The sequence below is a fragment of the Panthera tigris genome, chromosome A1 (genome assembly GCF_018350195.1).
Source record: "Panthera tigris isolate Pti1 chromosome A1, P.tigris_Pti1_mat1.1, whole genome shotgun sequence".
In the NCBI taxonomy this organism is placed as follows: Eukaryota; Metazoa; Chordata; class Mammalia; order Carnivora; family Felidae; genus Panthera; species Panthera tigris.
The window spans coordinates 50,708,118-50,734,051 of record NC_056660.1 but is presented as its reverse complement, the minus strand read 5'-3'; the positions used below and the strand labels follow the sequence as shown (position 1 = coordinate 50,734,051).

Genomic DNA, 25,934 nt, shown 5'->3' with positions numbered 1-25,934 from the left:
CTCTAATGTGATTGGTCAGGTATGATCTTTGTGATGCTAAATTTATAACCATGTGAATACCTCATCTCCCCCTCATGGTCTGTCTGTCTTCCTTTCCTGGCTTAGAGAAGAAACCATCTCATTCATCCTTGTATCTCCCAATCTAGTTCAGTGCCTGGCACACAGTGGCTGCTCAATAAATATTTGTTGAATGGATGAATTTTCTTTATCCACCACTAACTTTGAAAAGTATATTGCTTTTCCTTTCAGCATTAATCATTTACTTTTCTTTATTTTTAAACTATTCGTATAATAGGACAACAGCAAAACAAGAAAGCTCTAAAGTTTATCAATGTGAATTCCTTATAACACTCTTTCCTGATGTTTTTCAAGAAAAAGGGCTTCTGGGGCTCCTGGGTGGTTCAGTCTTTTAAGTCTCTGACTTCAGCTCAGGTCATGATCTCACAGTTTGTGAGTTCGAGCCCTGCATCAGGCTCCACGCTGGTAGTGTAGGGCCTGCTTGGGATTCTGTCTCCATCTCTGTCTCTCTCTGCTCCTACCCTACTTGCTCGCTCGCATGCACTCTCTCTCCCTTTCTCTCTCTCAGAATTAAATTAAAAAAAAAAAAAGTAAAAGGGCTTCTATAATGAGGTAGATTTAGAAAACCTAAAACTCTCATCTTAGATATTCATACAATTCACACATAATCCACATTAACAGGGATTCTGAAGTGCCCTGAAATTAACAATCTTGTCTAACTTTGTTTAACCCTTTTCCTGAGACCCTTTGCATGTAAGGAAGAGGGAGTCAAGGTAGAGATAAAAGCAATTACTGATTAACATTCCACCAAAATACCCTTGGGGAACTCTGGTTTAAGTAGTTTGTTTTTATAGTGAAGGTAAAGAGATACGTTATGTTGATATAACTGTGTAGAATATATATTAATGTAACTATATGGAATCAGATATATCAAATTCACCTGTACTGTTCCAGAGACCTTTATCTTCAGTGTTTGCTGCACTCTCCTTTATTTCAACATATCCATAAAGCTTTTAGTTCGGCAAACTTTAGTTGATTCTAAGCAAAACATTGTTCTAGGTAAGACCATTCCTATTGAGGCTTAACAACTTACTGATGATTGCAAGATAGAATGGGCAAACAAAATTAGATGAAGTAGAATATAAGTGGTGACATGTGAGAGGTACAAATTACAAGAATTCAAAAGTGAAGGGAGTCAAGAGTGTCTTCAGTAATGGTGGGGTGAAGAAAGCTGATGCACAGTAGATAAGAAAAATCCACTTATATTTGTTTTTTGAAATGAAACTGAAGAAAAATATTCATATTTACTTAGCATCACCCATTTTCTTTCCTACTTTACAAACTCAGCTCTCTCCCCAAGGTGACCAAACTCAGTAGACTGGGACTTGCTTGACCATAAGCAAGGATAGATAATAATTCATTAGAATAACAGTGATATTAATAACTAGTATTTATCAAGCAGTTAATATATTTCTAGCACTGTTTTATGCACACCTTATGTGTGTGCATATTTTAAATTCTTTCATTCTTACAATACCTCAGTGAGAGAGGTGCTCTTCTCATTCTCGTTTTGTAGATGAAAACAGGCACAGAAAGTCAGACAGTTAGCGGCAGATATGGGAACAACCAAGACAGTATAACATGAGAACCCCAGCTATTAACCACCATGCTGTGCCGCCTGCTGGTCAGAATGGTGATTGGTGTAGATGATGAGCGGTACTGATGTTGTAATTTGATATGGTGATCTGGTGCAGTGATCTGATGTTGTAAGATAACACTTAATCTCACAAGGGTTTCTTCTTTTCTTTTTATTTTTTTCAGTATCATTTCATATGTTCCAGATAAAGAATAGGAACCCTTTGTCTTTTCCTTGAACTTCTGAGAGGCTCATTTGGAATGTTAAGGCCCCTTTTGAAATATTTCCTTTTTTTTTAAATTTTATTTAAAGTTTTTAAGTTTTATTAACTAACACAGTGTAATTTAGTTTCAGGTGGACTTATCTAGACAACATGCGGTGTTCATCACAAGTGCACTCCTTAATCCCCATCACCTGTTTAACCCATCCTACCCATGTCCCCTCTGAGAAACATCGGTTTGTTCTCTATAGTTAGAATCTGTTTCTTGGGCTGCCTCTCTCTCTCTTTTTTCACTTTGCTCATTTGTTTCACATAAGAGTGAAATCATATGGTATTTGTCTTTGACTTATTTTACTTCCGTAATACTCTCTAGCTCCATCCATGCTGTTGCAAATGGCAAGATTTCATTCTGTTTTAGAGCTGAGTAATACTCCATTGTGTATGTATGTATGTATGTATATGTATACATGTATACCACGTCGTCTTTATCCATTCATCAATCGATGGACACTTGGCCCATTTCCATAATTTGGCTATTGTAGATAATGCTGCTGTAAACATTGAGGTGCCTGTATCCCTGTGAATTAGAATTTTTTTTATTCTTTGGGTAAATACCTAGTAGTACAATTGTTGGATCTTAGGATAGTTCTATTTTTAACTTTTTGAAGCAGTTCCATACTTTCCTCCAGCCTAGCTGCACCAGTTTGCACTCCCACCAACAGTGTAAGACAGTTCCCTTTCTCCACATCCTCACCAACACCTGTTTTTGTGTTGTTGATTTTTTTTTTAAGTTTTTATTTGAATTCCAGTTAGTTAACATACAGTGTAATACTAGTTTCAGGTGTACAGTATGGTGATTGAGCACTTCCATACAGCACCCCGTGCTCATCACAACAGGTGCATTCCTTAGTCCCCATCACATATTTAACCAATACTCCTACCCACCTCCCCTCTGGTAACCATCAGTATGATCTCTATAGTTAAGAGTGTTTCTTAGCTTTTGTTTTTTTACCTTTTAAATATCAATCACCTTAAAAAGACAGTATTTTGATACTTATTTTATTTGTTTGAAATTGTCTGTTGGGGCGCCTGGGTGGCTCAATCAGTTGAGCGTCCGACTCTTGATTTCATCTCAGTTATGATCTCATGGTTTTTAAGATCAGTTCTTGAGATGAAGCCCCTCATCAGGTTCTGTGTTGATGGTATGGAGCCTGCTTGAGATTCTCTCCCTTTCTCTCTACCCCTCCTGTGTTCTCTCTCTCTCTCTCTCTCTCTCTCTCTCTGTCTGTCTCAAAATAAATAAACTTAAATAAAAATAGTCTGGGGGCACCTGGGTGGCTCAGTCAGTTGAGTGTCTGACTTCAGCTCAGGTCATGATCTCATGGTCTGTGGGTTCGAGCCCCACATTGGGCTCTGTGCTGACAGCTGACAACCTGGAGCCTGCTTCAGATTCTGTGTCTCCCTTTCTCTCTGCCTCCCCTGCTTGTGCCCTCTCTCTCTCTCTCTCTCTCTCTCTCGCTCTCTCTCTCTCTCTCTCTCAATAATAAATAAATAAGCTTAAAAAATTATAAAAACATCATTTGTGAATGTACACAAGGTTAGGTTTAAGGATCCTCTCTCCCTTGTATTCACAAATATTACAATTATCTTTCTGTTCTTACAGATGCTGGCCTAGAAGTTAAAGTAAAAGACCCCCCAAAAGGGATGATACCACCAGGAACTCAGCTGGTCAAACCAAAGACTGAACCTCAACCAAATAAGGTTAGGATAGAATAAAATTAGAACCTGAATCGATTAGAGAGTGATTTACTAATTTTCTTCATTGATGCTTCAAGGTGGTCATCAAACATCTAATATTTTAGTTGACTTCAGTTTTTGAATATTAAATATCCCTAAATAAATTTGAAGAGTATTTTGTGATGATTCTAATCATTTCTAAATTATAGGACCTGTACTTTAGGCTTCTTTGTATAATGCCATAGTAATTTATAGGCCTTGTGTACTTTCTGTTATTGACAGTATACGATTAACAAAAAGTTTACTGAAATTAAGTGCATAAAGTTTATAAGGAAAGTATCCTATACTGTTAAAAGAAAAAAATAATTTCCTAACATCTAAAAAAGTAAATACAGGGGTTGGGGTAAACTCCTTATTAAAAAGGTAACACTAGCAATAGAATTTGTATCATACCTTTCTAAAAGGAAAACTATGGCTCTTTTCTCTTTTTTATCATATGTCTTCAAAGTTTAGAAAGGAAATTATAAATATGTACGTTTTAATACTTCTAAAATTCTTTCATTATAAATAAGCCAGTGTTAACTTGCACAGAGAAAGCAACTACAAATAATTTTGGAAACTTTCTCTGAATTATAATACTTTCAAACCTGTTTAATTTTCTTAGTACTTATAAGATCTCTGTTCTATGATTTTCTATCTCAAGTGTCTGTCTTTGCCTTTCCCAGGTTCGAAAATTTGTGGCCAAGGACAGTGCAGGACTCCGTATCCGTAGCCACCCTTCCCTTCAGAGTGAGCAGATAGGCATAGTAAAAGTCAATGGAACTATCACTTTCATTGATGAGGTAATTTGTAAAGAAACACTTGGTAATACATTTTGAACAGAAAGTTTTTGCATTGTTTGTATAATAATATTACTAAATTTTCTGTTAGTATGTTTTAATTGGTTTGGATAGCATTTGGAAAGTTGTTTTGCAGATGCATTGAGTTTCAAACATTTTATTTTTCTTTATCAACAAAAAAGTAACTAAAACTATATTTTTAACATGAAAGAAGCTCAGTTAACAAGTAGAACCTGTACAAGTAGTCACTGAGAATGGGTACAGTTTTTCTTAAATATTTTAAGTGTTGTTTTTAAATGTGTTCATCGTATTGCTTTAACTTTGGACAGCATATTTTTCTAGTAATACAACCAAGAAACTTTCGATTATTAAATCATAAATTGAGGGGAGAAAAGAAGTTATGTTCTTTAGAGAGACCAACATTTTATTTTTAAACTATCTTAAAGTGTGATTTCTTTGCACTTTTACTCATAAGGGACATTGTTTTTACTGTCTCACCATGTGAATTACCACATTGCTTGGCATTCTTTGCTGCTTTTTCCTTGAAGTTTCTCTTTTACTTACCGCCTGCAAAAACTAGATGTTTAATCTTCATGTCCACTATTATTTGCCTGCTTTGTAGCCCTGTAGCCCTTGCAAGCCTACTAGGACTTACAGGTGGGCACGGCTTGTTGTTGCTTATGTCTTGTAGATCCATAATGATGATGGTGTGTGGCTGAGACTGAATGATGAGACAATAAAGAAGTATGTTCCTAACATGAATGGTTACACTGAAGCCTGGTGCCTGTCCTTTAATCAACACCTTGGCAAGAGTCTTCTGGTCCCTGTTGACGTAAGTAAAAGGTGGTTTTAAAAAGCATAATAGGTACACTCTGTCCTCATTACAGGGCTTTCTTTAATTAAGGCTTTTCAGTTCTGAGGTAAACCACAACTAAATAACTTTTGCTTTGTTAGTGCTTGAATTCCTAAGAGCTTCTGTGTAATGAAGGTGGAGTTTGGCAAAGCTAAGCACTGGTACTTATTATGGTCACAGGCAGGAAGTAGTAAATTAAAACTAGGCCTTTGGAATTCCTTTCAAAGATGTAGGGAATGAGAGTAGTTGTCTGTTATTCACACTGCTGTTTTCAATGAATTCTAAACTAAAAGTTGTGAACTCAGTGTTACTATACATTCAAAAAGATGTATAACATTTCTGTTGTATGTTGGCATTTTGTAGTTAGTTCCCTGTGTTTGTCTAAGTTTGACTCTTTTCTTTCTTGGCTTATAATACTATTGTGTAAAAATGAAAAGGAGTTTTAGTCTCTTAGTGGTGTTACAGTGTTCCAACTAGAACTAAAAGCTAAATCCTAATGTCAGAGAATTTATTGAACCTCTGACAAATGCAGTACGGTACTTAGCTAGCACCAGTGTCCGAAAATTGCCATAAACTCATAGCTCTGTTTATAATTAAACAGAAATATATGATTTTTCTTCCTTTTCATCACTATCAAATGTATGCACTCCTTATGACACTGTTCATAAATAGCGCTGGTAAAATTTTATTTAAAAAAAAACCTTAGTATTTTAAACAGTTGAATTTCTTAAAAATCAGCAGCATATAAAGGTAGCTTATTATATCAAATCATTCAATATATTGTTTGTTTTCCTCTTTGATAGTCCAGAGTAATGTGCTCTTTCCAAAGGGGCAATTATAGAAGATGATTCTTTGAGGAAAAATATAATTGAATTTCTATTTCTATTTGTTGATTTCATACTTTATATTATTTTATATATGTTTTATAATAGTACAGTGAGGAGAGATATATTTCTGTGTATGTTTTACTAATAATATGTGATAAAATTTAGAGAGTGTTGGAGTACTGTTTTACTAAGGTTAAGCTAAGCAATGACAAATACATAATTAAAATACAAACTTTTGAATAAATAAACCAGATGTTTAATTTTCCTCAGATTTGCATCTACAGTTAAAAATGAAAAGGATTTTGGCTGCTTGACTGGCTTAGTCAATAAAGCATGCGATTCTCAATCTCACTTGTGAGTTTGACCTCCATGTTGGGTGTAGAAATCACTTGAAAATATAATCTTTAAAAAAAAAAAAGTGAAAAGAATTTTGACCCTCTGGAAGAAGGACTAGTATAGAAGAGAAATAATAATTCTTTATCATCTGTGGCCGAAAAGGTAGCCTTAAATGGCTTGAAACCACTATTGTAACCAAATATTCCTCAGGATTATGAAATTTATATTTTAAATGAGGTAACATAATAACCATTTTGTTGTTTTATTGACAGTTTATGTTTAAAATTTTGATTAGTCTAGATTTTGTGTATTTTCAATCCCTGATAAGGCATTATATTAAATTATATTATCTTTACTACCTCCCCCCACTCCAAAATTTTCTTCTTAATTCCTTTGTTCATTTGAGGAGATGCTTTTGGAAGAGAAAGATATTCACACAGATGAAGCAAGACACTAAACAAAGGTAGAAAGGAGGAGCAAGAAATGCCATGTGTTGAAGTTTTAAATCCCATGGTTTCATTTTGGAACAGTGGTGTTCTGTTATTTGATGCTTCTAAATCCCATTCAAGAGACTATTTATTGTTGAGGTCAGAGAGAGAAGGGCAGTAACAAAGTTGAGAAAGAAAGCTAAAGGGTGAACCATACAAATACTTCCTGATGGATTTTCACTGGAATGTGAAAGAGGTTGTCCCTGACTTATTTGAAAAAATCTAGAGACAGAATAGTGAAGATCATAAAATGAAATGACTTGTGGTATTTTCTAGCCTTTCTTTATGCTGAAGAATGACATGAGTTCTATCTTAATGTAAATAACTCAGAAGCCTGGTATCATTGATAAGGCTGAGGTTTTCTAGTTCCTTTATTTTAAGGATGGTGGTGATTTGAAATCCTTATAAATTAAAAGAAAGATGCCAGTAAAAAGGGGTAAATACAGATGTAGATAAGACATTTGAAGACCAAAAAGGAGGAGAAAATGGAATTAAGGGCTCATTTGGAGAGTTGTTTTGTGAGGGAGGGGAGGGCATATGTATGGCAGTAGGTAAGTTTTTAGGGATGGAGGAGGAAAAGGAAGAGGTTGAAGAAGAGCATGATTTTTATAAAAAAGAAGAGAGGAAAGACATCAGTTGAGATTGAAACAAATGAGTTAAGTTAGAGGGTTTAGAAATGCAGTCAAGGTTTAGAATAGCCTTTAAGAGAAACTGGTAGATCTGAAGAGAAACTACTTGTTTTTGGATTAGTGGTCCCTAAGAACCCAGAGAGACCACTGGATGTATCCATTCTGGATGCTCTTCCTCACCCATAGCCCTAAGTGTCCAGAATCAAAAGTGCCAAGAAATTAGATTATAGCACTGGCTGGAATTTTGGGCTGCTGTGACAGAAAAAGAGGGACAAGATTTCAGATGCTGATGAAAGAGGCCTTGAGATCACCAACCACAGAATCCAGCCTCCGTTAGAAACGTGAAAGGACAAGTGGAGGTCCAAGGGACTTGGAGGCAGAATAAAATCCTGGAACAATGTAGGAGTGCAGTCTACCTAAAGAACTAGAAGGATAGGCAGTTTGTGTGATAAAGTAGAATATTTGGACTTGATTTCATAGAGCGTTTTACTGAATGATATGGCCCGTTAATGTGGCCATGAGCAGGTAGCTGAAGTAGAGTGGAAGTGACAGTCATTCTAACTGCCTCAGTCTAAGAACTAAAAGTCTCAGCAATTGGGCGATCATCCACATCAAACCAAAGACACAGATGATGGCAACACTGTGACTGGCAAGATTAAAGATGAAAGCGAATTTGTTTACCATTGGGGGAGGGGTCCTCTTAGATACAATACAAAGTCAGGGGACAAATGGCAATAGTTTGATGCTGGTTCCTAGAGAAGCATAGAGTAGTTTTAGTATAAAAATACTAGAAAAGGTAGATGACAGAGGGTTTATATTTTATGTGGTCACCAAAAATGATAGAGGGGATAAAACTAACAGGCCTAGGGCTCCAAACAGACCTGGTTTAAGTTGCTTCAGTGCAGGTGTTAGATGAGGACTCACACAGTCAGCCTGGCATTGGTGAGAACAGGCTCATTTTTCAAGGTTTTGTCTGTAGGGACCGGGGAGGGCCCCTAACATAAGGAATATGTTACTCCACAGGGCCAAACATTGATAGGGGATGGAAGGAATAAGGATTCTATCTCACCTTCTCAGGGAACAGATAAGCTAAATAAATGTACCTTTCTACCTCTTCATTTGCATCTCTTACTACATTTACTACTGGAAAAAAACACATTCACTTTCCACCCACTCTCCCTTTCTCCTTGAGTCAATTTATGAATAAATCAACTATAATTATGGCTAATAAATGTAAAACGGTCCTCAGTAAAGAGAGACAGAGAATGCAGAGAGATAAAAAATAATATTAGAAATAACCAAGGATGGATGCCACTAACTTAAAAAGATACAAAAATACCAAAAAGTTGCCTTCTGCAGTCTTTACATCTACCTCTTCGAGCTTTTCTAGTTAAAATAATTTTGCATTCACATCGATGTGTGGACCTTATCTGAATCTTGACTCAAACTGTTGGGGATGGTGGGGGTGAGGATTAGAAATTTGAACACTGAGTAAATACTTGATGAACTATTTAAAAAATCACCATAAGTGACCCTATTTAGAATAAGCTTTAGGGGCGCCTGGGTGGCTCAGTCAGTTAAGTGTTTGACTTTGGCTCAGGTCATGATCTTGCGGTTTGTGGGTCCGAGCCCTGTGTTGGGCTCTGTACTCGTGTTATTGCGGACAGGTACTGTAGCTAACTGTTAGCCTGCCTAACAATACTTCATTACTTTGCTAAGAATTGATGGTAACCCTCACTTAGTACAAATGTGACTTTCACTCTGTTTTAGCACTTTAGTAATGCTCTAGTTCAGATAAATAGCATTGACTTTTCATATTATATATAACTATGTATTTTTTAAAATATTTTTTGATCAATGGTAAGATCAGGGATAAATATGAAGAATGCAGACCCTTTTTTTGTGAGGTGCTGGTGTTCTGTTAGAACTTTGTGCTCTTAAAACACTGTCCAATTTTACATCTTGGAGTCTTTATGTTGTTTCATTTGTCTAGAATGCTTTCCCTTCCTATTTTTTTCCTATCTTTTTTACTAAATTTTCCTAGTTGACCAAGCTCAAAAATTTCTGTTGACATTTGTCTTCTCTGTACTTCCCAGTAATGCTGTATTTACTAATTTATTGGTTGTTCATTTAAGGACTATTGAGCCCTTATTAACGTACCAAATACTAAGATGGGAAGTAAACATTGAGTGAAGAGGGGGAGGGAAGGGATATGAAATCAATAAGATGGGAGTGCAGTTCTTGCTCTTGGAGTACTCATTGTATAATATGGCAGACATGCCACATTCATATAATTAAGTTGCATTGTAATAAGTTACAGAATGACTTCACCTAGGTGATATGTGAGGAGGGAAAAAGTCTTGAAGAAAGGTTGTCAGGAAAAAGTGACAAAGAATCAAATGTCCAAAGTTATGGAGGCCTGCTGTGTTTGGGAACTGAAAACTAGTTGATAAGGGCTGACAAAGCAAAAGATTGGGGGTAGGAATCACAAAAGTACTGGGGAAATTAGGTTTCCCTCTCTTTTCTCAGGTCGAAGTAGAAGAGCTCTACTTCTTACCCATAATGTTTAGTTTTTCTTCCCTTCAGCCCATTTGTATTTGTGTACCTTTTACTTCTCTTGTTAAGCTCCTTAAGGTTAAGGACTCATTAAGAATCCCTTCTTACTCATATTCTTTTCTTCCAAAATGTTAAATATTATATTTTGCGCACGGTAGGCTTTCAACTTTGTTGAATACTACATTTTAATGCTTGGCATTTGGTATGATGTACTGTTCAGAATAATTCCTATCACCTGTATGCTGCTGCTTCTCATTTACTTTTCTCTCATTTAATTTTGTTGTGACCTGTGATGTCATGTATTTTATCATTCTTATTTTTCTAGTGTCAACAGATAGCTACTCTCTCAAAATCACAAGTAGAAAGTAATAGATAAGGAGACATATGGTCACAAAAGGACAAAGTAAATATAGCTATAAAAATCATACCACTTTAGTAGAACTCCCAAATTAAGTAAATGTGAATATTCATAACCTTAATGGTTGAATGAGGATGAGTACCGTGATACATGTTGAAGGTGACGTAGGTCAGTCTGAGAAGACAGAAGGCATAAAATGTTGATTTTTAAATTAAAATTCTAAAGATCTGGAAGCTACAGAATGTAAGCTAATAGAATGTTTCATACATTGGGGAAAATATGACTGCCTGGAATAGACCTTACATTTTTGGGGGAAAACGAGTTTACTTCTAGGATAGGAGATATTAGTGATTTAAAACTTCTAGGCCCAATTCTTTGGATACTTTGTCAAAAATGAGGTCTTCCAACATTGTGAAGGTTGAGTGGTAGAGTGTATATCAAGGAGAGTAAATGATACCTGGATGGAAGTATTCTAAGATATCTTTATAATGACTATATTATCTGAATTCTTGGAGAAACAGCTCATGTGTCCAAACATCTCCAGGCATTTATACAAACCACTTCCTTCCTCCATATGCTGATTGATGTTCACATAGAGAAAGTAGGTTGATTTCTCCAAATTTTAGGGACCGGAACATACGGAGGAGAGATGAAGGGAAAATATCTTTTGGTAATCTCTCTGATAGCATTACCTGGGGTAATTGGTAAAATTAGCAAATGTTTCTCACATTTTATGTCCCATTTCATTCTCTTGGGTTACCTGATGATGCCTGGTAGCCACAACTTTAACATACCCCGAATTGCTTGGTTTTGTTATGTTAATAGATTGGTGTATGTATATGCATAATCTGTTTTTACTATTTAACCTTAGTAAATACTAAGTATTTACTTAATGCACCATTAACAGAATGAAATTAAGGCAATTAAAATAACACTAATTGTTTTTGTGTATGCTGTGTTTAATTTTTCGGAGACATTTTATCTTTTTCTCTTTAAAAATGGCAACTCTTAACTCTGTGCTCATCTAGCACAGTGAAAGAATTATTAAGCATTTTTTTGCGTGAGCATTTGGCATGTTTGGTCATGTATTTTCACAATGAATATTTTTCACTTATTTGATCTTCTGTGCCTTGAAAAATTATCCGCAGTTTGGTGATCATTAATTTAGTTAGGATTTTAGTATGCTTTAATTTTTAATTTTCCTAACAGAACTTTTTTGCCTTTAAAACAGTCTTTGAGTATAAAATGATTTAGATTATTGTAGGGGTGTGTGTGTGTGTGTGTGTGTGTGTGTGTGTGTGTGTGTGTGTTTGCATATAGTGGTACTCCTATTAATCTATGAAAGCTAATTTATGTATTTTAATAATTAGAAATTGAGACTTTGGAGATATTATTATTTTCATGCATGTTCATGTCTTTAGACTAAACTTGCCTAAATTTTCTGAAGAAAACCGTGCAAGTCTATTTTATGTTTAAACTCCAGCTTTCTATCTGGTGCATTTTTGGTATTTGATAAATGTAATTTTATTTGGATACCGTATTTTAAAAGTAGTAAACTAGTGTTTACTGGAATTTTCTGCAAATTGAGAAAAGCAAACAAGTGTCAAATTTGAATCCACATATAATTAACATGTACAAAAATGATTTGATTGGCAATTTATCACAATGGTTAGCAGTATATCACTTGTTAATTCATGTACTCAGACTCAAAACACTTGTTTGCACATGGAAATAAAAGAGAGGTACAAGCTTCAAATATTGTGAATCACCATATTGCTTCTTTATCACTAACTCCATCTGCCTTGCTTTTCACGATGCTTTTTACATTGCTTTTAATATAGAAAAAATTATGCTAAAAAATAGAAAATGCTAAAAAATATCTCAATATTGTTTTATGTCAAAAGGTCTGCACCACTGTTTTCTGTGAAGGAGAAAAACCTTTGAGCACATAGTTCAAAAATTCTTATATATATGAATGAACCAGTAAAGACATCTTTTTCCCAAAAAAAAACAGCATTTTAAAATGCTTTCATCATGTTTCCACTTCACATAAAGAGAAAGGACCCTAGTTGCTATTCATTTTTAAATATGAAAGGGGCTTTGGTTTTTGGTCTTGGTTTTGTTTTGCATTCATTTGTAGGCATATTACTAGGAACTCCTTTTTCTGGCTGTTATATGTCTTATATCTCTGAATTAGCATATATGTGTATGTATGTGGGTGTGTATCTGCATCTTTCCATACATAAATACATGAGGAAAATACAGGATTAAAGAATATTAAATTGTCATTCTCTAAAATGGCTTATAATTGGTTGGGAATTGTGTTGTTTGTTTTGTGTTGAAGTTTTGGATGCTGAAAGCTTTTATTAACATTTTGAGTGTCCTCTTTTTTGTTCAAAATAACCATTTATCACAGTATTTACATAAGCAGTAAAATTGTGTAATTGCTACTCACTGGGAAGATTTTAATTTCAGATCAAATATATTCAATAGCATATTTTTATGTAAAATGTATGTCACTTAAATTTTCATTAAGACATTTTGTGAAGATGTTGACTTTTCTAGGACTGCTGCTGCAAGTTGGTTATTTAACAGAATATTTTTAGATTTTAACATAGAGATGTAAAGGCTCTATGCATTTCCTAAACTTGGTGATAGCAAAAACTAGGCCTGTCTTTTAAGAAAAGATTCAAGTTGTATGTTTTTCTGTGTACTTTTCTTAACAAATATGCTAACAGCTTTCAGTAACATTTCTGAATGATTTTTCCTCATTTAGAGAAGAAAGGGAGATTGAAAAATGACCTAGATTTTTGACTTCTTGTTGTTTTTTGTATTTTAAAAAGTGGAAATGTTCACAGATTCTCCATGCCATTAATATTCATAATAATAGTTGCACTATCTATACAATCTATATTATTTACCTTTTCTTTATAAAACAGCAGACTGTTTTCTGTCATAAAACAAATCTGGCTTGTATTGGAACAGATACGTCGTCATTTAAAAGAGTTTTAAGGTTTCCTGCTTGCATTGACTGTCTTAAGCTTTAAATCAATGTCTGGCTCTTAATTTTAGTAAATGGCATGACACACTATATCCATGGAGAGCTTTTGACAAAAACTTATTTATCAGTCTTTCTTTGCTGTATGGTTTACTCAGGTGGCTTCAGTTTCCCTGTAGTAAAATACTGTCACAGTGCTGGTGCTAGAGTACAGAACAATGTTGTTACTGTGAACACATCTTCTGTAGATAATATCCTGTTCCCTTTCTTTGTTGATATTTTTCTTTCTTAAACTTTGTCGCTCAGAGTATCTTTAATGCTAGCCAAGGAGTCAGGGACTTGGACGTATTTTCATGGACTTCCAAAGCTTTTTTTCCCCAGGTGAGTTAACTGTAAGGAACAGTCAAACAATATTCAGGTATCTCAGCATGTATAACAAATTTTGCCTTCTATCTTTTGAAGCCTTTGCTTAAGGTTAATGAAAGACTTTTTGCTGAAAAAGATCGACACAAAGTGCTACAATTGAGTTTCCCTGGTAATCCTTTTCCCTCTGCTTTTGTCAAAGAATGTATTATTAGTTTAATTTGAACTTTTATGTGACTTCACATTTGCTGTATTTAATTTATGAGTAGCTTCTCCCATAATTACATCCACATCTGGCTTTCTCATCTTGCTTGTTTTGATGGGAAAGTCCCAAATCCATGGCTCTTCTCTTCTTCCCTAGCTTTTCACAATGCCCTTTTGGATATTCATCTGAGAATGGGGTGGGAATGCAAAGAGAAAAAAAATTACAGTGCACTTCATCCGTTTCTTACACTGGTCCCCCGGTCTTCCATTTCTGTATTGGCTAAAGCATGTGTATTAGGGTTCCTTGAGAATGGCAACCATACTTCTATGACTTATTTGTCTGTCAGTTCTTTTCATTCTCTGCACTATAAAAAAAAAAATGGATAGACTTTGTTTAACAGTTATTAATTTGTATAGTTTCTTTATTCAATAAAATATTAAATATTTTAATAAAAGTTCTCATATATTGCCTTTCGCTGAACAACTTGCAATTATTATTAGTTTTTGCCAAGACTCGTCTCTTGTGTTCTGCTGAATGACCAAAGTTTGGAAATACTGTTATAACTTAATTAAATGCTCTAAATATATCAGTGAATACCAGTAAAATTGATTTTTCACTAAATCTACTAATATTTGCTTGTTATTTTTGACATCATACCATGTAATTTTTTAAAAACTGGTTGTAAATAGGACTAACTTGCCTCTTCCAACTATGAAATAGCCTGTATTTACTGAAACTGGTTATTCACAACTAGATATTTTTAAATGGTTACTGAAAACCTTGTTAGTGTGGTAGCACAGTTTAAAGTTTAGACCTGACCCTCCATTTTCATTTTGAGCACACTATTCATATGTAAGTTTTTATGAGTATATATGCATGGGTGTGTACAATGCATATTTTAAGTTTATTTTAGATTATAAATCTACATTTTTCGAGTATTATTATATTAAATGTAAATAAATATTGTCCATAGTATGTATTTATACACTTAAAAGTTATTCATCACCACAATGAAATTAATAGAATATTATGTGAAGGTTAATAGTGGGTTAAAAATTTTCCCTGACCCTATACTGAGTTAAAGTCACAGGTACACAGAATTCTTGAATCTACATTTTTTTAACTTAAGAATTTCATTTTTAATTTTTTATTATAGAAAGGAAGACCCTTTAGTATGAGACTACTTAGAGGGATAGAGCTATTTAGTAGTATTTTATCTTGCATAAATAGTATATTAGTGTTTTTTCATTTTTATTCCATGTTTATGGTATTACTAAATATTAATTTAATTTTAATGCACTGTTTAAATAAGTGCCCCATTAGGGTCATCTTTTGTTGTATTTAAACATAAAATAATTTGTAGAGTCTTTACTACTGTATTTAAAAGTACAGTTTAAATCTGTTTTAAAGAAGTAATAATGACAATGGAAGAGCCCCCAGTGTGGAACTTTACTCCTTCACAAAGAGCAAATATGAGAAGGTTATTATTTATCTTTATTGCATTCACATAGGGAACAATTTCATTCAGATTCAATAGAAAATTTAGGGCATGTCCTTTTCTTTCATTTTAGAAGTGATTCTTTTATATCTAAATGCATCGTATTTATGTAAAAATGCATCTTTGATATTAATCTCTCTAAAAGTATAATCATCTTTTTCTGTTAATAGCATTAATATATCATTGTTTAGTATTGGCCTAGCAGATCTAGCAGGACATCTTTATTTGTATTACATTAAGGAAGTATGAGTTGTTAAAATCTTATAAGCATTCTTATATTTATCCTTAACTAGTAAATATTAAGATGTAGCTATATTTTATGCACATTTTTTGTCATTGCTATCCTGTTTATAGACAAGTTTCTAGAATCTTCACACATGTTTTCTCTATTTGTAAGTAATTATTACAAAGTGGAAGGAAATGAAGATTTAGACTTTTTAACCTGTACCAACATACAGCAATGCAGTAATGATGATTCAAAATTATTCAGTTGTGGTTCACAGAGTATATTATTTTTGTTTTTCCTACTGTTTAATATTTCATTAAAAATAAAAATAAAATCAAGTACTATATATTTCTTAAATTGTGGTGGGCAAAAGCCAGAGGTTCATTCGCTCTTTCTGCTATATTTTCTTCTCTTCTTTTAAATATTACTCAGCATTGAAACATTAAAAGATTCTTTGGTAGTCATGTTAATGTGTATACTTCAGTTATTTTTGGATATGTATTCTCTTATTTGATAGTATTAAAGACTTGCTGTAAAAGCTATTAATAATAGGATGTCGAAAGTGGTAATAGATTGTATTTTGTTTATTTTTTTTTTTCCTATTCAAATTTTCAGGAACCTAAAACTAATACTGATGACTTTTTCAAAGATATAAACTCCTGCTGCCCACAGGAAGCAACAATGCAAGAACAAGATATGCCGTTCTTGCGAGGAGGGCCAGGCATGTACAAGGTAGTGAAGACGGGACCTTCCGGTCACAACATCAGAAGCTGTCCTAACCTTAGAGGTATCCCAATTGGAATGTTAGTTCTGGGAAACAAAGTCAAAGCAGTGGGAGAGGTATGGATTCTTGTAGCTTCATGACTTCTAAATTATCCCTTTTTAATATGATACCAGAGCATCTCTTTCTTCCAAAGGTTGCCATTTCCATCCCAGGTTTTTAAACGTTAATGTTCTTTATCCTTACTTGTAATGCAAATACTACTAACATCATTTTTCTGTGCTTCTTTTTTAAGTAATTTTATTCTCAATTATCCTTCTGAAAACAGTATTTATATTAACAAAATGGTTTGTATTGTATATATGAATGTTTGGTATGTACATATATCCTTTCATTATTATAAATGTACTATGATGTCATGGGTTAACAGCACTTTAAAATATTTACTATGAATTGGTATGGAGATGTGACATATACAAAGAGTTCATTTCTTTGTTCTCATTTATGTGTCTCACTGAAGTCCTGAGCAAATAAAACTTCTTAGTTAATGGTGGCATTTGCCTCAGCTGATGAGCTTGAAGATGTAGTGTGTCATGCTATTTCTCAGTGTCAGGGTCATTTTCAAGTTGTATTATAGACACTACCAATCTAAATAATAGTTTGCTATGTTGGGATATGTTAGGTGCCAAAACAAAAAAAAAGAGAGAGAGCACCACGTGTTTTGGGGTAATGTGTAAAGTTATTTAGAGGTTGTCCTGTGCCTTAAAAGTTATTATTTTTACTGAAGTCATAAATAAGCAGCATTTTACAGAACTTTTTATTGATTTCTGTCTTACCTCAGGCTGTGGTCTTAATTTCAGAAACTAATTTCATGGTAACTTTTGGAATGATTACCCTATTCAAACACTTAAACTTTTTGCTGGTTTTCAGCCTGAGTACCCTGAAAGAATCAAGCCAATCAATCGTGCTTTTTGTTATGTGCTAGGTAACCAATTCTGAAGGTGCGTGGGTGCAGCTGGATAAGAACAGCATGGTAGAGTTCTGTGAGAGTGATGAAGGAGAGGCATGGTCCTTAGCTAGAGACAGAGGCGGAAACCAATACCTTCGACATGAAGATGGCAAGTTGGCTTAAATTTGTGATTTATTCTGATTAACCTTTGAAATGCAGAAGTAAACAACTTTTTTGTGTGTTTATTTTTTAAGTAAAGAGAAAAACTAAAGTTAAAAATTCTTACAATTCTTAAAACTTGTGAAAATAATGGGTACTCAGCACATGTACGAAGAGAGTTAAAAGAAAATGTGAAACATATGAATCCATCTTTGCAAACTATGTTTTCTTTTTTTTTCCCATTGATGTAGATTTGTATGACTGCTTATTCTATGCCAGTCCAGGATTGAATGTTTTACCTTTTTTTTTTTTAACCACTAGATGGAAGTTCACTTTTCAAATTGTCAATCATAGTACTTCTCCTAGGCAATTTCATTTGATTTAATTTTGTCTCAGGATAGGAGCATTGGATAAATGCATAGCATCTTTTGGGGGGTTCCTATTTTGTTGTTAGAGTTTCAGCTTTGAACTTCATCTTTTTCAATAATCTCAGTTAATAAAAACTTTTCTTTATTGTCCCCTTCTCTTCATTCTCCTGGGACAAAAACATGGTTCTTCCAAGTTCAGACCATGTCATCGCTTGGGTGAAGCTTTAACTGATCCTTACAGAGTCAAGAATTCTAAGTTCCTAAAGAACTATATTTACCGCTAGAATAAAACTGATATCATACTGAAGTTAATTTTTATTTCTTTATATCGAGATTGTGAGTCACTTGTGGACAGGCACAGGGTTTTTAATCTTTGTATTCCTGGTTCTGAAACAGTTTTGGCACTTAATTGCATATTAAGTTTTGTAAATACAAGTTGAATCACAAAAATATTAGGACATCAAAATAAGTGGATAAGTCGAGCATAGATTTTTTTCTTCCAAATCCTAAAATTTATAGGAAAAGGTCAGATAAATGAAAGAACATGCATATTTATCCAAAAGAGAATAAATACGTAGTATTTACCATCCAAGAGGCAATATGGCCATAAGTATAAATAGATCTTTTAAAAGTTTGAAACTTCATGAATGACAGAGTACATTTAGACTACAGTAAAACCTTGGGTTGCACATAACTTGTCCTGTGAGTGTTCCGCAAGGCAAGCAAACATTTATCCTAAATGTTAACTTGATAAATGAGCGATGTCTTGCAATACAAGTAGTACCTGACGCCGAATGTCACATGATCACAACTTAGCCAGTGGTTCTTGAAATTTGCTTTGATATACGACTGCTTTGGATTACAAGCATGTTTCCAGAACAATTATGCTCATAAACCAAGGTTTTACTGTATTAACAGTATACATTAAACATTTTTCCTTTTTTTCCCCACAATAAGCCTTTGAATAAGTTCTATAATTTTCATTTTACAGGTAAGGAAACTAAAGGTCATGGATTTGAAATGACTTTTGCCTGTGGTTATATAGCTAGATGTATGGCAGATGTATTACCTGAGCCAGAAACTGCATTTGTATTTGAGATGCTGTGCTCATTCCAGCACACTACTCTGTGTCAGTAATCATTGAATAGAATCTGAGAACCTGCTACTTCCCTTGTCTTTACAGACACACTTCGTAATCACAGCTGATGTGATTGTAAAATAATGTTCTGGGTTGATATACCTATTCTTCATTATGTTGTGAGAATGAGAACGGCTTCATTTGATGAAACTTAGACATTTTACAAAATAACCTTCCCATTTATAATATACTTAATATATATATTACATATTCAGAAGTTCCTAAACATTTCCACTATATATGCATATTCTGATATAAATGAAAATACATAAAGTGAGGTCAGCTTTATATAAGACATAGGTAAATAATATGAGAATGGTTTGGGTAACTATCCAAGTAACTTCCTAGCTTAATTATTTTTTTAACTGTCAATATAGCTTAAGTGTAAGAGTGAACTTTGGAGCTGGACTGCTAGGGTACAGATACCAGCGCCACAGCTTTTCAGTTGTGTAACCTTGGCCAAGTTAACCTGACATCTCTGTGCTTCAGTTTTCTCATTTACAAAATGAAAATAATTTATAAGTTCCATATGAAATCCAAATGAACAAATAATAACATAAAACTAGCAGATGGTAAGGTTAGCTGTTACGATTAAAATGTAAAATGCCCTCTATACTGAAGACTGAGTTTTAAATGGAGAGTTTTATTTCTATATACTTAGAAGGTAGGCGGTTCTTCTTAGTTAAAATGCTTCTTAAATAAGTATATTATTTCTGCTAAGTAAGATATTCAACCCTAAAAGCAGTGTAAGAGAAGTTTAAATTTCTCTCTTTCAACACTTAATGGTCCTTTGCTCTTATATAAAGTGATGTTAAGTTTTTAACGTAAGACCTGGGGTGATCAGGAAAAAGTGTTAAGAAGTTAGTGCCTGAAAATCACTACGATTAGTTGATGTTGTATCCAAATAGTCTGCTCGTCGATATTAGTATGTAACTGTATTTAATGTGGAAGTAAGAGGATTTGGCACTATAGTAATTTGTATGAGGTAGTTAGAAGTACAACAAAACTTTGCTCTTGGTAAAAATTATTTCTAGGTCTTTGATATTTGCAAATAAAGTTAGTAGGCAAAGTTACTCGTCTGGTTAAAAACAGACCTTATACTTGATGCTGAGACCATTCTGAGTCTAGAGGGTAAGAGGGATGCTGTCTTTCCCGTTCAGATTAGTGTCCCTGAGTATTTTCCAGAAAACCTATTCCACTGCTGAAATATCTGACACTAAACACTATTGCCTAAGGGAAGTGCTGGGGGATTGACTTCTTGAAAAAAGTCTAGAAATGTAAGTGAAAGGAAAATGTAAGTGGAAGAAAACACCACATTTTCTAGTTCCATTTTCTTTTTGAAGAGATCTTGATTTCTAAAAAATATACTCAAGACTTCATTATCTGTAAAGTTGTTTTGATAGAATAGATACTTTTTCTCCTTTTACCTTGCATTTGACAGATTTTATTTTGCCCTTTTTTAGCTGGCATTAATATGACTATTGAATTATGGTATTTGTGTTTTTAGTATTATATCATACAAGGTCTTATGGCCATCTCATTGATAATAAAGGATACCTTAGTTTATTAATTTATGTTGTAAACTGGATAAAATACTTGCCTTTTTTCCTTGAAATAAGAATTATGATACATTTATTGACTTGAGCATGTGTGAATAGCTCTATGTGACCTGATTTATCATCCTTTCATTTAGAGGAAATGTCCTTATATAATAAGTAAAAATAAGTTAAAAGTTAAATTTTCCACAATTTTTACATTCAGAACTAAAAATATTTTGTATATTAGCATTCAAATAGGAAAAAAAAGAGCGTATATTTAGACATTTCTACTTGAGTGCTAATATACAAAATATTTTGATTTCTGGTTTATTGGGTACCCATTTTTATTTTATAAAGTGCTCTTATATAAATCTGTCACAAATTGGAGCTCCTGGTCCAAAAATGCTAGTGTGCATTCAATGATGTATCCAGCCACAATGAAAGTAAATTGGCTTCATAAGACCATATCCAGTTTCTAAGTTTCACTGTGTATTTAATAATGAAAACAAAGATTTGTCGTATAATTTGTCAGTATCAATGACCTAATTGTTAGACTTATTATCAAATCTAAATGTGAGGTTTTAAAATCTAACCATCATAAAGTCTTTCTTGGCAACTTTCTCTTCATTCTATGAATAGGGGAATAGCATATAAGAAACTAATTTTATAGCTGTGTCTTTTATTATAGAACAAGTTCTTCTGGATCAAAATTCTCAGACTCCTCCTCCAAGCCCTTTCTCAGTGCAAGCTTTTAATAAAGGGGCAAGTTGCAGTGCCCAAGGATTTGATTATGGACTTGGAAATAATAAAGGTAGGTGTTTGAAAGTGAGTCTTTTACCTACCCAACTTTAATATTTTTATTGCCTTCTCTTTTAACCATTTTTATTACTGTTCACCCACAAAACGTTATTAAAGTTTGTTCCTAGAAAACTAACAATCAAAATGTTTGCAAAGGTGTTCTTTTAGAGTGTCATTTTTACCAGTTTTAGCTTATGTTTGTAGTTTTTGCTTATTTGCTCCTATTTAAAGATACTCACTGTGAATTCACATCATAAATTCAATGACACTGTATCTAGTAAAAGAACTATTGTTTTTATCATTCACTTATTATTAATAGTAGTGTTAATGAGCAAAAGGGAACCTTCCACAATGATCCATTTAAAATCAAAACGTTTTAAGTAATATTACATGTCAGCTTTATTACATACACATGGTTTTGAATGTTTAGCCAAGTTATCTTAGTTAATTTAGAATTATGTGAAATAGGCTATATTCGGGTTTGGTATGTATAATGAAATCAGAAAGTTGTAAAAAGGAAAACAAAAACCCCAAGCCAAAGAAATAAAATGTGTATAGCTGGTTTTGTCTGCAGTATTAGAAGAGACCAACATGATGGACGATCCAAACAATAATTATTTCAGAATAATTTATACTTGCATTTCATCTAAAATTCAGACACATTCCTTTTCTTTTCTATACATATGATCCTGACTCCTTCTAAATCAGCATATTGTCAGCAAGTAGCTTACAAGTGGGATGATGGGTAGGAGGGAGAAGATAGCCTACATGGAAATAATTTTACTGTAAAATGTCATTTACACTAATTCATAGGATTTGATTTCGAGGAACAAATACAGCATCATTAGACTTGCAGAGCAAATGAAATAATGAAATCATCAATAAAATGCAAAATGACATCAATGTAGAGGAGATAATTCAGTTTAAAATAAAACCACATGTTGTTTGATATCTTTATTGCTTTCCACAAAGTATTTATGTGAAAGAAGCCTAGCTACAAGATTTCCTTTTGGCTTTTCCTACTCTATTGTGTTGGTCTATCCTGCAGACTTGGGGACTGCCTGCTTGCTCATTTCTGGTAGCTCAGATTGCAACTAACTTGAGCTAGACCTTCATACTTAAGTAGGGGAAATTCTTGATGGTGTTTTCTTCATGTCCTTTTCTCTCTCCCATTATCAATCCTTAAATTAAAATCTCAGTGTTTATTTACTACTACTCTACTTCATTAGTAGTCTGTTTTAGAGCCATGTTTAATTCAAATTGTATGCTGTCAGTCTCTAAAGTGTCTAAATTGTACTGGTGGCTCTCACTTTAAATCAGTCTTCAAAATATAATTTACTTAAATATCGTAGGAATTTAAATCAACTTTTAAGAGACAAACATTGCTGAGAACATTTGTTATTAAATAGAAATAATGAAGGACCGCTTTTTAAAAGTGTAATTTTTGCTTACATTGTTCGTATTTTTTAATAGGCTTTTAAAATACTTAGATGGTGCAAAGGAATATTAAGAAACAAATCTAATTAAATATATCTGACCTTTGTTAATGAACTTACCTTTAAACTAATTCCCATTTTTTAACTGTTTATACCGTCCAAGATCAAGAAATTTTTTTATAAAAATTCTTTATTCTTAATTCTATAAAATTCTTCATAATTTCTAAAATCCTTCCTGATATCTACAACATAAATTTTTGAAAAGTGGACATATGTAGCTATGTATACAGTTCTTTCCATATAAGTCTATTCTTTCTTGCTGTTTCATTTGAAGTCTTCACTTAAGAAACTTTATTATATTTAGGGAATATGGCTGGAAAGGTACTGTGTTCCAGTTTTTACATCAGCTAATCTAGATATATTTTTTCTTCTTCTCTTTTTCAGTATTATTTAAACTAATACATATAATCTCCTAAAGAAGAAGCTAAGGATCATCCATCTAATTATATTGTTTCATAGTTTTAAAAATATTTTTCTGTTAAAGTCCTGTGTATGTAATTTCAAGGGAGAATGTCAGAATTCATACTTGAGATACTATTCCAATTAGATAGCTCATACTCCTTTTTATCTTATAAGTCTTAAAGATTGTTATATTATCCATCCAAGCAAAGGAGCTCATGCTTTAAGAAGTATAATTTCTTTGGCAGTAACAATTTAAAAAAAGAAAATAATAATTTATTAACTCTAATGTAAATATATTACTAAGTTAATAACATATACTTTGCCTCCCTTCAGTTCTACATTTACTTAAAAAAACGTTTTCATATTATTTGCTTATTTTCTGCATGAAGAGTACTGCATATGAGGTGGAGTTATTTAGTCATTTATTAGGTATTATGTAGAAGACATCATTTGCTTAGATCTCAGTTTACACTTGTATGATATTGAGTCAACCTCTCTATCATAGATTCTTCATAGACTCTGAATTCCCCCACACTGCTGCTCAATGTTGTGTGTAAATTTTCATGAATTTGTTTTCATAGGTGGGCTGTTATATAAGATTATTAAAACAACATAACAACATTTGGTCCCTAATTTGAGAATAATGATCACCAACTTCCACTCATTCCTGAGTTGGCATAGTTTTATTTAGTGTTTAACTTTATCTGAATGTCATAAAGCACCATATTCTTTGCCATTTTGGATGTTAATTAATAACAAGTTGTAGTTTTGACTGTTTTGCCCACTGCAGGTGACCAACTGAGTGCCATATTGAATTCCATTCAGTCTCGGCCCAATCTCCCAGCTCCTTCCATCTTTGATCAAGCTGCAAAACCTCCCTCTTCCCTAGTCCACAGCCCATTTGTGTTCGGACAGCCCCTTTCCTTCCAGCAGCCTCAGCTTCAGAGTAAGTCTGTCAGCCTTACCTGCCTCATCAAACCATTTCTGAAGCTTTGTTCTGAGTTGTTTATCAGTTACTAATTATTTATCAACTCACTTGACTGATTTTATTTCATGAGGATGTTATCCCTTTCCACATTTTTGAAGGATTTAAGCTATTCTGAGCTAAGACATTGTGCAGCTAAGACATTTGTTTTTTAATCACACATTTTTTTTATTAAGTATAGTTATTAAAGTATGGCTATTATGCTCTCTACTCTAATTCCAGCATAAACAAATACATACATAAAGCATGTTAAGAAAAACATTTCATTTAAATTTTTTTATATAAAATGCATGACTATACTAAGCATCACTTACAGAGCTAACTTTCATTGTTTTACACTGGATTTTTGTTACTGAGGGATGCCCCAAGAGAATAGACCTATTTCACTATACCAATGGGTAGAGGATAGGTGGTACGGGGCAGGTTTGTTTGTTTCTTTTAAGTGAATTTGGTATCTGTGAAATGTATAGCAACTTGAGGTTTCCAGATTTTCTCAAATTGTCGTTTCTTCTCTTGCTTTTTTTGTTGTTGTTGTTGTTTTTCTTGTTCTTAATGTGTTAAAGTGATTATTTGATTTTAGCTATGCCTTCTAAGATTGCTCTAGCCCTCCATCCATGATGTAATTCACATTGATCTGGAAAATAGACCCAAACAATTTACACTTAACCAAGTGTTCTTTTTTTTTTTTTTTTTTTAAACTTCTTGAGGCCTCCACATAAACTTCTCAAAGCTTCTTGTGGTATGACAGCCAATATATTCTTCTTGGCTTTCAGTTCATATATCGGCTGTACAATATATAAACGTATTCACTGAATGAGATAATTCATGAAAGTCCCAGATCATGCAAATAATGTTACTCATTAGGATATTATTATCTACCTTAGATAAAGAGTATACAAGAGTATAAACTTTTCTGGGATTGCACTATACATTAGGCAAGTTTAATGAAATTAAGTAGTTTGGAAATATAAGTAGTATCAATTTCTAGCCAATCATTGTCTATATATATGGATATTGAATGTGTCTTAAAAGAAGAATTTCAAGGAAATATGACAATGTCATGTGTGAGAAGTAGCTTTTTCCTTCTTTGGTAAGCATTACAGATGAAGGAAAGAGAAGTGACAACTTAAGTTGTTTACTCATTTAATGAAGCAATAGTTTTTTTACATTTATATATGCCCAGATTGCAGGAAGTCTTAAAGGTAAAGACAAGAGAAAAAACAAAAAGGAAAAAAATCATAATTAGGCAGAAAATCCATATTAGATATAAAATTTCAAACAGGAAATGACTCTGATAATGTCATAGCAGCAGCAGACAACAGAAAAAAGTAAGGACATTTTTGTTCTACACAAAAAGTCATTTCAAGTCTTCTCAAAAAAAAAAAAAAGAAAAGAAAAGTGTAATTATTTTTGTTTTACCAAATTATCTAATAAAATATTTCAAAATATAAAGACCATAATAAAATCAGGCTTATTTCTCTCAAAGAATAATAGGTTTCCAACTGACATTGTGTCAAAATAATTGTACGCATCTTGTGTCTGAGTGTTATCAGTACCACTGCTTTCTTTTACCACCGTCTTGGAGCAAATTTG

At 33.3% G+C, this 25,934-nt stretch overlaps 1 protein-coding gene across 13 annotated transcripts in view; it reads left to right on the top strand.

Annotated features, from left to right (window-relative positions):
• The window catches only part of MYCBP2 (MYC binding protein 2), a 283,680-nt gene that overhangs the window by 196,736 nt on the left and 61,010 nt on the right, over positions 1-25,934 (top strand). For 5 of the 13 annotated variants that reach the window (XM_042978630.1, XM_042978596.1, XM_042978587.1 and 2 more), the window contains 8 exons: positions 3,538-3,635; positions 4,337-4,453; positions 5,142-5,282; positions 13,802-13,876; positions 16,403-16,627; positions 17,494-17,626; positions 21,349-21,471; positions 24,123-24,302. In XM_042978630.1, the coding sequence (XP_042834564.1) occupies positions 3,538-3,635; positions 4,337-4,453; positions 5,142-5,282; positions 13,802-13,876; positions 16,403-16,627; positions 17,494-17,626; positions 21,349-21,471; positions 24,123-24,302 (1,092 nt within the window). The remainder of the gene's footprint in view (positions 1-3,537; positions 3,636-4,336; positions 4,454-5,141; positions 5,283-13,801; positions 13,877-16,402; positions 16,628-17,493; positions 17,627-21,348; positions 21,472-24,122; positions 24,303-25,934) is intronic. The other 8 variants (XM_042978683.1, XM_042978606.1, XM_042978616.1 and 5 more) reach the window with 7 other exon arrangements.